General features: G+C 44.7%; 1 protein-coding gene across 1 annotated transcript in view; it reads left to right on the top strand.

Moving 5' to 3' along the window:
• CAPZB (capping actin protein of muscle Z-line subunit beta) overlaps positions 1 to 13703 on the top strand; it is a 69138-nt gene that overhangs the window by 1628 nt on the left and 53807 nt on the right. The window contains exon 2 of the mRNA XM_086764280.1: positions 7966 to 8072. Within this exon, the coding sequence (XP_086620406.1) occupies positions 8070 to 8072 (3 nt within the window). The 5' untranslated portion in view covers positions 7966 to 8069. The remainder of the gene's footprint in view (positions 1 to 7965; positions 8073 to 13703) is intronic.

Below are 13703 nucleotides of genomic sequence, written 5' to 3' on the forward strand. Positions count from 1 at the left end.
AGTTTTCTTTATCAAGTTGGAGAGGAGGAGGCTCTACTGCTTTATAAAACTGGAAGTTCTTTAAAAAGTCAATTAAGGGCTAAAGCAGCAAACAGAAGTCAAAACTCCCTGAAACTGGCAAAAAAATTTCTGAAGTTACTATTGTTTGTGGTCTTTCATTTGTCTTAAAGTATAACTGGTTTTGATCTAGGTCAACGATGAAAGATTTTTCCTATATTTGGTTTAGTTCAACTCCTTCAGGTGCCACTAAAAAAAAAAAATCGCAATTGCCTATTACTTAGTTAAAAAAAACCTAAATGGCTTTCTAAAAACTTTTTTGGAAGGCACATGATTAAAGTAAGCCCTTGCAGGTTCAAGACATTTCCCTGGAGAAGGCACTCCTTGTTCTTCTGTGAAGGGAACCTCCTTTTTCCCTCCTCCCCTTGCAATTTACTCAAATCAGTTTGCATTCCTGCATAGTTGGTATCACAAACAGAACCATGCATCAAGTTAATTACAAAAACACCTACAGCATCAAGCAGGTTTTTTTCCCTGACCGGATGAAGAAGTGTTTTCTGAAACCACTGACCCAGTGGTACGTCCCAGTGTGCCACCTCCACCCTCCCACTTCCAAACAGCTCTGGAAAATATTGGGAAGGGAAAGATACTTGAAGCCTCCAGATAATTTTTTTTTTTCCCTAAAATTAATTTCCAGAAATCGGTGTTTAAAACCAACCCAGAAATGTGGTCTTCTCTTTGGCAAAAACAAATACCTGCTGCAGGCCAATGCATAGTCTCACATCACACTTACTCATTTTCCGACTGTCAGGCTCGCTGGAAAGCGCAGTTTCTTCGGGGGTGAAGGAAGCGGGGTGAGCTGTTGGACTGGGGCGCTTCATAAAGGGTCACATTGCGGTGTAGGGGGTCTCAATGTATTTTGACAGCCTTGCATCAGGACCTTGGTGGACTAAACCCCTTCTGAGGAGATGGAATAGTTCAGTATAATGGTTTTGAACGTCCAGCTTCCTTCTGAGAAATCGGTCTGCCTCTTTTAAATCCCGGAGTCTGCGTGATCTGAGCGGGCTCTGGAAAATGTTACCCATTAAAGACCTAGAGCACATTCTCTGTACCCCCTTCCCCACCCCAGGGAAATATTAAGGCAGGAGAGATTGTGTCCAGAGACAGCCTTTTCTCTCCATTGCTATAGTTACTTGGCAATTAGACCTTCTCAGTGTAATATTAAGTATTTATTATTGTATGACTCCAAGGTGATGTTTAGAACATGCGGTTTTGAAAAACCTTCTTTGCATTTTACAGCCCAGCGTGTGCTGTCCCAGGGTTCCTTCCCTCCCTTCTCCCCTCACACTTTCTTCTCTTTTCTTTACAGTAAATAAATATCTGAAAAAGTAGAGGAGGCCGAAATGAAGCCAGAAGGCTTCAAAAATCCCTGCCTTTCTCTGATGGAGGTAAACTTTTAGTAGGTTCAAACCTTGTATCACCAGTTTTCTTAATTATACACCTAACTTAATTGTGTATTAAATTAGTAAGACTACTCCCAGACTACACATTAGGCATTCTTTTAAATACACTGCTGGTTAGTTTTTCAACAGATGGCCACCAAAGAAACAAGTAGAATTGGGAATCTAAGATGATGCTGCTCTTCAGGAGCGCTGCTTCCCCAGTGCCGAGTGAAAGCAGCCACATAGAGGGCATGTAGAGGGCACAGCCCGCGCACGCAGGTGGAGGTGAGGGGCTGCACCACCAAAATTCCAAGCCCCTCTTCATCACAACAGGCTTTTTTTTTTTTTTAACTGTTAGCCCTAGCTTTTACATAGTGCAGTACAGGATGGTTCACCCTCACCCCAATAGTTTTTGTTTTAAAGCGTCCAAGCAAGTTTATTTTAAATCTTGATCCTTCCCCAGGATGAGTGTATCACCTCTTATTTTGGTTTTGCAGAGAATCCTATAGCATCTCTCTGTCACTTCCCCACTGGATACTTCTCCTCTTTTCCAAAGAATACACATGTAAGTTCTCCCATAGTTTTAGATAACATGAATTGCCTCCCACACACTTTTTTTTTTTTTTTTTTCCTGCCAAGAGTAGCAATAATCTGCATAGGAAGGCAGCAGTGTAGGAGTTATCTGCTTGAAATGGTTGACACAGCCTTGGTAGTGGGCCCCCACTTTGCTGTCTGTACTTCCAGAACACTTCTTTCATGCTACAGAGAGAAGCAGACCTGGGCAGGAAACTTCCAACGCTGTCTCCACTCCAGCTTTTTGGTTTGTTTTTTTTTTTAATCCTCACAGATACAAGCCACGTTCACCAGATACTGATGCTTATTTTTCTCTTTGAAAGCCTTCTTGCTATCCAAGCAACAACAACAAAGTCTAAATCTGAAGTCTGAGGAAAAAGAAACCCCTCCTCAGCAGGACTTCGCCCTAAAATGGGAAAAGTGCCAGAGACTCCATTAAGTCTACTTTGCTATTCTTATTGATTTTATGGGGAAGGCAGTCGGATACTGTGGGGATGAACAATAGTCTAAAGGCTGAGGTAGGCTTGCATTAGGAGAGACAGCTTGGGATACAGAGTGAAATATCATTCGGTCTTTTCACGGCGATCACATTCACGTTAATAAGCAAGTCCGTTTTGTGCCTGCGCTAATGTGTTTTCATGCCAGGTTCGCAAAGCTGATGTAATGTTATATTCAGTAGTGCGGTACCGCTGGTTACAGTTGTCAGGTACGGCTGGTTGAAGTGGAACTTTGAAAAATGGAACAAGATGTGTCACAGCTCGTTGTGCTAATTCTGCTTTAAGCTGTTTTTGCTGTGAATACGAAGTTTGCCCCCAAAAAATCTCTGGAGGAAAGCACTTGCATGGAAAGACTGATCTGAGTTTTTGCTAACTCTTATTTTACAGGCATAAGCACCGCTGTGACATTTCTCATCGTTATTTGATGCGTACTATTTTGTGATAAATTTTTTAGTTTCATAGTAGAAATAGAAAAAGAACTCCTGCACTGTATTGATCGAGGTTTTCTAATGAATAAGCCTGTGGAAGAGTGCTATTTTTCAACTCTTTAAGTATGTTTTTCCATTCATCCATGTCACTGGCTAATTCTACACAGATTCTAACTAGTGAACCGTGACTATTGTATTAAGAAGGAATCCAGGCCCTTACAATTCTTTTGGCTGGTATATTAGCGAGCTTCAAATGAAGTGCAACGTGTCAAGGAAAAAGTAAGAGAATGGAAAGTTTTGTTTCCTTCTGGTGCATTTAATCAGCTTCTCCTTGATTCTTGTTTAATGACAGGCTGCAGACATTATTGCTGCAGTTAATGACCAGTTTGACAAGAATGTTCTCAATACTCTCTTTGCTTAGGCTAAAGGCATTTCTGAAAGCTCCTGTCTATCAAGGTTTCTGTGCTGAAAATATAAAGTTAAAAGAGCAGTCGCAAGCACAGAAATAAACAGCATCCTAGGATATGCAACTAAGTGGAACGTGCTGGAAAACTAGGGGTCCCAGTAGTCTTGCAGTCCGCTGCTCTGGACTGATATTTAAAAAAATGCCTCATGATCCTTTTCTGAGCAAGCAGTGCTAGGTTTCTTGAGGTGAGATTTCAGATATGTCTCAGTCACATTTGTCCATCTTGTACGAAACATTTTGTGGAATACAGCTGGATTGAAATCTGTGGGACACGTGAACACAGTGCGGCTGCAAACAACTCCAAGGCATGTCCAGACACAGTGTTCTCAAAACGTGGGCAGGACTGAAATACAGCAATTGTTATTAGTGGATGAGGACGTTACTTTATATAAGGAAAAAGAAAATAATTCTTCTCCGTCCAAGATACGGACCCAGATTGCAGAGATGTGACTTTGTAACGTGACTCTGCTAAATCCCGTCAGTGCACGTTGGCTTCAGCTGAGTGGCTCGGTCTGCTCTCAGTCTGTGAAAGAGGAGCATGGGAAATGCCTGGTTCTTACCTATTTAGGCAAAACAATTGTGAGAAAATGGTCAAAGCCAGAAAAACCTTGTGTCTCTAGCAATACGTGAGTGATTTGCAACAGCAAGCTTGAGTGATGTGTAACCTTTAATTTCTCTGCCGTTACTGTGACAGTGCTGCACTGGTAGCAGAATGTCTCATTTTTGGCCAGTATATGAACTTTTTAGGCTGCTAGGTTTATTGTCTTTTATGTTAATCAAATGAGCAGATCTGCTTGGGAGCTGATGAAGTGGAAAAAGTCTGGTTTTAGCATTCCTTCTAGGGGAGGGAGTGCCTCAAACCTCACACTACATGGGCAATACGTTGTTTTTCATTAAAGACGGTATTTTGATTTGCTCATCGGTTCCTGCAGGGAATGGGGAAACTCTTAAAACCTTTATATTCCAAGACTACCCTCAGCAAAGTTGCCTTGGAATGGGAACGGGGGCGGGGGAGGCTTTTTTATTGTTTGTGTGCTATTTTGACAGTGTGTACAAAGATCTCCATAGTGAGAACTATCTGTGGCTTGAATACGGAATTCCAAGACATTGGGTTGGTGTTGTAGGTACCTTTTTCCTATATTAGTTTCTAAGAAACACTCAGTTTTCAGCCTCAAATCAAGCGATGCTGCTGATTTACCGACTCTGACTAATAAAACCCAGCAAGCTAAACTTTACCATTGCTGGAAGACTCTTGCAGCAGTAAATTCAATTTATGAGAACCCCTAATAAAAGTTTACATATCTTTCAAGTGCAACAAGCTTGACATGAAAAAAAATGGGCAATTTGACCTAAAAAAAAAAAAAGCTCAAGATGTCTTTTTCGTTAATAGAAGAATGAATATTCAGTGAAGGATGAAAGTTTTTCCTAGGACCTTGTTTCTAAGCATGTTCTCACAAGTCACCCTTGGTCCTGGCTGGAATAAACAAAATAAATAGCATTTCGCCATGCATGCAGGAGGAGAAAATAAAAACCACATTGTGTTGGACCACAAATGCTTCACAAAGTTCTGGCTAAACGTGAAAAGTACTTTGTAATGCTAATAAGTATTTATCCTTTTGCTTCCTTGAATTTAATCAAATGTACAGGGAAAAGCACATGTATTTTATAGTTGCTGATTGCAAGATCAAAAGCCTTGTTATTAATTGCACATGAATCTGATGATGTAGGGCCGTTAAGCCGTCAACTGACATCATTGTTTGCTTCCTTTGTTTATAGACTCTCATTTTAAAGATGCATAATCCTGACACAAGGCCTTTTGAGCACACTCTTTTCTGTTTCGGTGGGTGACTCCATGCCAGGAGGTGTGGGAAATGCCTGTGGTGCAGGTAATGCTACCTCACAGCGCTGACATTTCTCGAATGCCTCTGAATTAGCTGTATTTGGTGTGAACCCCTCCACGAATCGCGACAGAAGGCAGGATGGTACAACCGTAGTTACGTACGTGGAGCCTTCTGCCTGCCTAGATCCGCTCCACGCAGCAAACTGCAGCCTGCCAGGGAGAGTCTGGTCCTACATCTTAATAAACAAACAACAAAAAAATTCCCCTAAGCACGTCCTGCTATAAACAAGCAAAGCAAGCAGCTGGTCCTCATTTGAAAAGATGTTACATCAATTGCAAAAGGAATCTGCAGATCTCCTTAATGCAAATATTTTTGGGAAAACAAAAAGCAGCTGTTTATTCTTCTTTATACCTATTAACAGGAGAACAAAATCCAGGATGCTTGTATTTCTTCCGCTAAGAAAAACATCCTCTTGGCCTCAACGTTCATTTGGATCTCAAACTGGGCTGTGTAATTCTGCTATTGCTCTGCTTCTTCAGCAAGCAGCTAGAACCAGCTTCTGTTCGTAACTGTAAAAGTAAGAGTAGTCATTGAATAGTTTGGATGAGTTTTGTGAGAAAAATAGTGACGTTTGGAACATCCATTTTCAAATTTAGCATTTCTGTCCTCCTGCACCCTGCCCCAAGGAAAACATGCACATTAGATGTGTGGATCCTTGTAAAATTAATTATTTGCCCTGAAAATGAGCAGGCTTGCTTTTCTTTGTTACTGCTGGTAGGCACCTCTGAAGGAACATAAGGACCGATGGATCTGGGGATTGCAAAATAGAAGCCACTTTGGATTGCTGTGGTTTATACACTAGGTTTAAGGAGGTTAGGCTGACTAATGCTGGCAAAGAATTGAATTTGGAGACTAGAAGAGGAAATGCCTTCTGAGGTTATGTGGCTGCTCCTCTAGACATGGCAAACTTACTTCCCACCTTAGGGTTTATCTGGTAGTGGTTTATTGATGGAGTTTTATGTGCTTTTGTTTTTCTATGACGTAACATAGCTCCTGTTTTTCTGGAGACTGTTCTGCTGTTTTCTGTCCTTTGAAACGAATCCTTTCCGGGTTCATTTTGTTCCTGCACTGAAAACACCGAAGGATTAAAAATGCCAACAGAGGAACGGAAAAAAGCGGATAAAGGTTAACTCAGCAAAATGGGCGACAGCAGACTGTCAGAAGCCAACACACAGGACAGCTTTGACTTTCTGATTAGCGTAAGCAGTGATAGCTGTTATGTCGACACGTGGCTGTTGGTCGTGCAAATCCACGTTTAACAGTTATGCCTCCGTGCTGGCTATTGATACCAGCTGCACGTCCAAGCAGTTCACTTCCCTGGAAGCTGAGCTTGTTCTTTTCAAACTGAAAGCTACGGCTGGTTTGCCCTGTTCTGTTAAATGAGCAGTCGGGGTTGTCATCTCTTCAAAGGTCCTGTTTGGTATCTGACAGCTAGGAAAATTTACAGTGGAGCCACAAACATCTGTAATAATGTCTGAGCGAAAAGTCAGAGCTGGGCCTTGGTCATCTCCTAAGTGTTACATCCAAGGGAAGAACGAAGCGGTGTGTGACTCCCATTGTCAGCATTTCCAGTTTCTCCAGCAAACTGCTGAAAGGAAATGGAATACGAGGGCTTTTGGCTCACGAGGGCCAAGCCTGCAGTGCAGGAGCCAGACAGCACCAGTTCTTGGGATCATGGCAGCAAAACTCTGGTGAAATGCGGGCCAAATAATTGTTCCGAAAAAGCCGTAGAGTAAAAGCGTTGTCACATAATGAAGCCGATGCTTTCCTGGGGTAAGTGGGTACGCTGCAGCTCTTAAATTCACAGGCTGTACAGAGAAATACCAGTCTAGAGTCTGGAATTTGGATCAGTTTTACCTGAGATCACTGAAATGTGAATTAATAGATTAGGGGGGGAAATATAATTTCTTTCTGGGACAGCGTGAGAAAAGCAGGAGTGTTTTATTTGTGCATACACCCAGATTTGCTGATTTCTGTCTCATTTTGCAAGCAGTATTGCAGCTGCCCAAGCCCTGCAGTCATCTAAACACTCACGCACCTGCTTACTCCCCAGCAGGCACCTACATGCTTCGCCAAATCAAAGGCACAGCTTCCAGAGAAGCCTGAAGACTTGCTTCTCAAACTAATTAACCCTGCGCCTTAAGCAGCCAGTGGTTCATTATTTTCCCTCTTCCGAGCTAGGTTTCCCTCTGTACCTCCAGTTTTCAGCGCTGATGACGTTGCCCAAACGTTACCTGCTGGGGCTGACGTTTCCCGTGCCAGCTGCCCGCCCGGTGCTGGCTGCGGTTCGGCCCCCGGGCCCGGTCAATGCTTACCAAGCGCCTCCCGCCCCGCCGAGCACCGGGGCCCGACTGCCGGCCGCCGCCGCCACGGCCGCTGAGCACCCTCCCGCAGGCCCCGCCCCCGTTTCTGATTGGCCGTCCTCCTTCCGGCCGCTTACCACCCCCCCCCCCCACTGGAGTTGGTGGTACCCTCACGCTGGTGGTACTGCTTCCCCCCTCCCGGGGCGGGGGAATGGTTCTTCCCGCTCCGCCCTCCTGCCCTGTTCGCGCGCCGCGCTCCATACTTGGCGATAGCCGGCGAGCCGCCCGCTGATTGGCGGAAGGGCGGCGAAGAGGCGGGGCGGGGCGGTGCGCAGCTGACCCGGATGTTCACTCCTAGGCAACGGCGGAAGTGGAAGGGCCGCGGCCTGCCTCGGAGGGAGACCGGACGGGACCGGGAGGCGCCGCCGTTGCTACCGCCCAGCGCAGCCCCGCCGAGCCGCCATGGTAAGGGCGCGAGGGGGCGGTCCCCCGCCGCTGCCTGCTCCCCCTTTCCTCCTGGTGGTGCTGCCCCCTCCCATCCCCCCTCGGTGCCGCGCCCCGGTGGCTCCTTCACCGCCCCCAACCCCTGTCGGTCGCTTCGAAGGGGGGTGGCGAAACGGCTGGGCCTCGCCCGGCCTCCCCGGGGCGGCGGTGAGGGAGAGCCCGAGCCGGTGCTGCCGGGGGAGAGGGAGGGGTGGCCTGGCCTGGCCTGGCCTGGCCTAGGGGCGGGAGGGGCTCTGCCCGGGGCTCCGCGGGGCGTTCGGGCCTGTCCGGCTGTTCCGCTGTCCGGTTACTTCCAGGTTTCTGGGCCTGGTGCCTGGGGTGGTGTTTACAGAGGGAACGCTTCCGCTTCGGACGGGGAATGTTAGCGCTCGCTGTAAACGGAGCGGGTGAACCAATGCAGCAGCGGGGTGTGAGAGTGCTGGGGGCCCGGTCTGCTCTGCCTGCTGTTCATAAACCCCAAATTTTCACCCGGGGTCTGGCATTTCCTCTGGAAGCTGGACTTGCTCGTTAAGGTGTACTAAGATCTAATGGAATCTGCAAAATACAGGAAAACCGAGCACCGTCAGAACAGGTAATGCTGCAGCAATGGTGCCGCTTCTCTGCAGCGGTGAGAACTTTCAGTTTTTCAGACGAGAACCTCGAGTTTCTTCACTCTGTGTAAAATTATCTCCATCCTCCTGTATGTTCACTGAGTGGATTAGCCCAGATCACAAAACCTTTCAGTTTCATTTTGGCACGGTGTGTCAAGGGGGCAGATTTCATCAGCTCTGAACAAATGCAGCAATAAGGACGGGAACCGGCCCAGGCCCTGCCCAGCTCCTGGCTCAGCCTGGGTGGCCCCGTGCTTTTGTGGAGCAGTGTAGCCCCCGTGGATGTAATCACTTGTAAGGAATCACTGAGATACTTGATACCATTTGGGAATTTGTGATTCAGGTTTTCCCGATGTAACAATTTAAGAATGTTCAAAGGTATTTAGATTTAAAAAACAACCCAGTGCTCGGCTAGGTAGCAATATAAAGGCTGGTTAAACAAGCAAGTGTAATCCTTTACTTCTTACCTTCAGCTGTAAGACTTTCAGAGGCAATATCTTATGTTTTTTTCTTCAAAGCTGAAGAAGTGGTGATCCTGCTGCCTGCGTTATGTAGGATCAAGATCTTTAGTTTGTGGTGAAAGGAGAAGAGGGTTAAGGTCAAGGGTCTCTGTTCTTGTTTGAACAAATGAGTTGTTGTACCTGACTTCTGAGGGTGAGGGGGGTTGACAGGATGGAGCATCTTATTTCGACTGGGTATTTTATTTTAATCTATTGAAATTGGGATCTGTGAGACCTGACTGTAGAATTTGAAATCAGGGTTCCAACAAACCATCCTAACTTCTGCCATGGCAAAAATCCTCACAGGAGAAGAACGCAACGCAAACAAGTAGGCTTCATGTACAGTAACAATGGTGATACCAGCTTCTTCTTTTAAGGGGATGTGAAAGCATTCCGTAAGACAAATCCAGTGAGGGTTTAAATGTAACTTTGTCAGTCTTCTGGAGGAGGAGGAACACAAATCCTTTAGAAATCTCCTGAGTGTTACAAGCTTATGCTGTCTTCTGATTTTTCATGTTTAGTCATGGAGACCACTGCGTGTAGGAGAAATCTGATCAGAACTTGAAATGCTGTGTGCTGGTCTCCAATCCTGAGTGGACCTCAGGGATGACTCTGCAGCAGTCGCTCTGTTATTCATGTATCGTGGTGGCTGTTACATGTCTGAAGACTCACTGAAAGAAAGTGGCAACTTAAGCGTGGTTTATCTAGGTCCGGTAGGAGTGTGCAAGACAAATCACTGATCTTGTTTGCAGACGGCAATCGATCTGTAGTGATGGTTTAAAACTTGACTGACTCTTACAGTTACCTTAGCGTTATGCAGATAGTGCAGTTGTGACATCCGGCTTCAATTTAAGTGCAAACTCAGTGCTTAGAACGCTTCCAGGATTGTTCATTTTAGCAGGTATGGAAACACAGTACTGAAATGGAGCACTGAAACACTGAAATGGCCCTTTCACTGAAGACAACAGCAAGTTTCCTGACAGCTGGGAGAAGCTCGTACGGTACAGGATATTAGGTCCAACATCTTCTTGGTACCATGGGGTTGCTCATATCTGTGTAGGGCAGAGAGGTGGGACCCTTTGTCTCCTCTTTGCCATCTCAAATCTGAATTCCTCCTGGTGAGCTTAAGTGAGAATTCAGAAGCGTGTCCGCATTTCAGTCAGGTGCTTGGTGAAACAGGGCAGGGCAACACATGAAGCTTGAAAACCACCTGGATGGATGCTGTCTCTTGTGCTAAAAATAAACTGAATGCACTGTTCAGGGCAAAGCAGGACTTGAGAGAGTGGATCTGCTGAGATTTCTGGAATTGTGGGTTATGAATGGGTGGAATCCAGCTACTCTTTGTAAAAATAAAAATCTTCCTTTCCAGGTTACATAAACTGTCCTGATCACGTTAGGAAGTATTTCTTCTGCCATGCAACTCTTCAGGAAAAGGCAGACAATTTTAGCACAACTTATAATTGAATCAACCATAAATTCAAACCGTCTAGTGTAGTGTTGGCTGCACATAATCTGTTTAGAATTTGTGAGGCAGCTAAAAAGCGCTGAAGCACGGCCAAGGATGCGTGATGCACCACTGACACTCAGTACATAAACCTTGCGTGCTGTTCAGAGTAAGTAGTATTTTCAAGGTAGAGGCTGTTTGTCTTGGGCAAGGACGTTGCTGCTTGCTAAATAACCTGGGTTTGTGCAACTGCTACCCAAACCATATTGAGTGATTTGTGAAACCGCCCAACTAAAGGCAGCGCTTTTCCAGCTGCTTGAACAGCGAGCCCATCTCCTTTCCAAACTGATCTGTCGCTTTTAAAACCCCACTGTGCAGCCTGAGAGCTCAGGGTAGGCTTTCAGTGTCCACAGCAAGTCCTTTGCACCTTGTGCCTTCTGAGAAATACTGACTTAAGCAATTTTGTAGAGTTCATGTTTTATTAGCCAAGTATATGAGCTTAGATAAATGTTATCTTAAAAGGCAAATTCCCAAAATAATCAAGTTAGAGGATGTTATTGGGATAGGGAATACGACAATTGCAGTGATGCTTGAGCTTGTGGTTTGTTAGCGAAGGAAAGGCATTCGCAAGTTGAAGTTGTTCAAACAGGATTTCCTCATATGGTAAATATATATGCTGGTATCTTACTAGTTGCCATCTGGGAGTAAACCAAAATGAAAGTGCAGTTCAACTCTTCTGAATTATTATTTTTAGTCCTTATTACCGTAGTTGAGTAGAGAAATTACCCTCTTTGGGAAAGAGGCATTGCTGCCCCATTCAGTTTCTACTCCTGCAGTTGTCAGCTGTGCGTTCTGCCAGTTCACTTCCACGTGCGAAGGACAGCTGATTAACTCGATCGTGTGTGTGATCGTGCAGCGCTTGGCTTTGGGTAGGTGGATACTTCTGAAGGCGTGGATGAGGAGTGCTTGTGCCGGTGCTGATTCTCCTGCTTGCCCTTTGGAGGGGTGTTTGGTTAAGTCCAAGTGACTCCTAAGTAAACTTGTACAGAAATGCTTTCTTTTGTTGGTTTTTTTTCCTCCCCTTGAGTTGGTCCATGTTGTAGCAGTGCCACCTCAAGTTGAAATAAAACTGAATAAGTTTCAGGGTCTGCTGCAGAGCAAGCAATTTTACTGGTGTGAAATTCTGAAAGGTGTCTGTACAGGCAGCGTAAGCTGGAGTTTAGGTCTATGCTAAGCCCCATTTTTTACCCCACTTTGGTATGATATGATGTTTAAGAATTTATTTTTTTTTTCACGCAAAGGACATGACTGCAGAAGTATAAGATGCTCAAAGTGATGTTGATCTTCTGGTTTTATTCATATTTTTATTCAGTCGCTGTGCATTATAATTTCCCACTTTGCCATTGATTTATGCAAGGAGTCCTGAAGAGTTTAAAAAGCCTCAACCAAATCTTTGTTCTGCATCTCCCTAATGCACAAGTTCCAAAGTATGTGTAAGGTTCAATTCTTTCTAATCCTTTGCCGTTTCCAGGAAGAAAGGTGGGGGAAGGAAGAAAAAACAAACAAAAGGAAAAAACAAAACAAAACAAAACAACAAAAAAACAACCCCACCCAAAACAAAACACATAAAACCAGGGGACTTCAAATTTGAATTTTCTTTAAGGATTAAACCTGTGTGGTGTGAAGGAGCAGTTAATACATCCGAAGGACATGAGCCTTTCCCAAGCTTCGTGCTCTCTCTAGCTGGGCTCTAGCCCAAGGTTTGCTGATAGGTTGTATTAATTAAAAAGCTTCCCTAAATTGAATATAAAAATCAAGAATTCAGGTCAGTGCATTGGAAGTGTGTGGCCACTTTAAGCTGGAGTATAGACTGATTTTTTTCCTTCATCTTTTGTACAATTCCTTCTTAAATACTTAATAGTCCATGAATGAGGTGCTCATGTTGACGTTAACGTGAGAATTGGCCAAATAGATCAGCAGATGGCTAAGAACTGTTGCAGTTTACTTGAGCTGAGTAACACTGGGTTCCTGTCACCTGGACCTGATCGAGTGGCCAAATCCACTTACGTGGTCTTCTGTCCTAAAGCAGGATGGGGACAGATGCTTCCAAACGGGTTGCTGTGGGAAGTTGGAGCTCTTGCCTGGGTGACAGATGAGACATTTGCTTTTGAAACTTCCTTTATGGGGCATGAGGGTAAATGCTGGTTGAGCAAGTTTTCATTTCCCTGTTAGTTGAGCTGAGAGGATTTATTATGGGAAGAAAATGCAACGTACTTGAGGAAGCTGCTTTGCTGCTTTCCTCGTTAAAATGTTGTCATTTTCCAGAATAGGTGCTGTCTGGGTAATGCCAAATGCAGTGGCCATCCTCTCCTTTTTCTGGGTTTTTAGACACAATGAAGTTTTGAGTGAGGAATTGAAAACAGTATTTATTTCTTACTTGTGCCCAAAATAGGTTTGTATTTAGAATTACTTCAGTTGCATTAGATAATGTCTTGTGCTGTGTTTCTTAGAGTGGTGGCCTGAGCATTGGCATCAAGCAGTGAGATTAATTTTCTTGCATTATCTGGTGGTGTTTTTTTGCCCTGCCTTCCTCTTCTAGGGTTTAGAAAGAAAATGTGCAGCACGCTTTGAGCTCGTGCTCTTTGTGCTGCTGCTTCCAAGTTGGGCTGAGGAACTGCAGAATGTATTTGCACACAGTTGACTTATGTGTCTGTTCTCCTCATAAATTACCTGCTTTATTCCTGCTATATGCAAATTAAACCTTAGTAGTTTATATTTCATCAGTGTAGCCTGTGTTATTTTTTAGTGCCGGGTTGGCTTAGGAGTCCTGACTCTCAGCTTAAAACCACGGGATGTTACTCAAAAGTGTTTGCATCCATGCCGCAGAGCATGTCCTTGCTGGTGCCGTTTCCCCGAGTGTGAAGACGATGTTCTCCATGTCTTTTTGTTTCAGAAAGCGGAACCGAGTTCTCTCCTGGTGCATTGACTTGGAATTTCAATCACGTCCTTGTTGCGAAGTGGGAGGGTTACCAGCCTGGGTGAAAGCAGAACCCAGGAT

This window comes from Chlamydotis macqueenii, chromosome 21 (assembly GCF_036417535.1).
Source record: "Chlamydotis macqueenii isolate bChlMac1 chromosome 21, bChlMac1.mat, whole genome shotgun sequence".
Classification (NCBI taxonomy): domain Eukaryota; kingdom Metazoa; phylum Chordata; class Aves; order Otidiformes; family Otididae; genus Chlamydotis; species Chlamydotis macqueenii.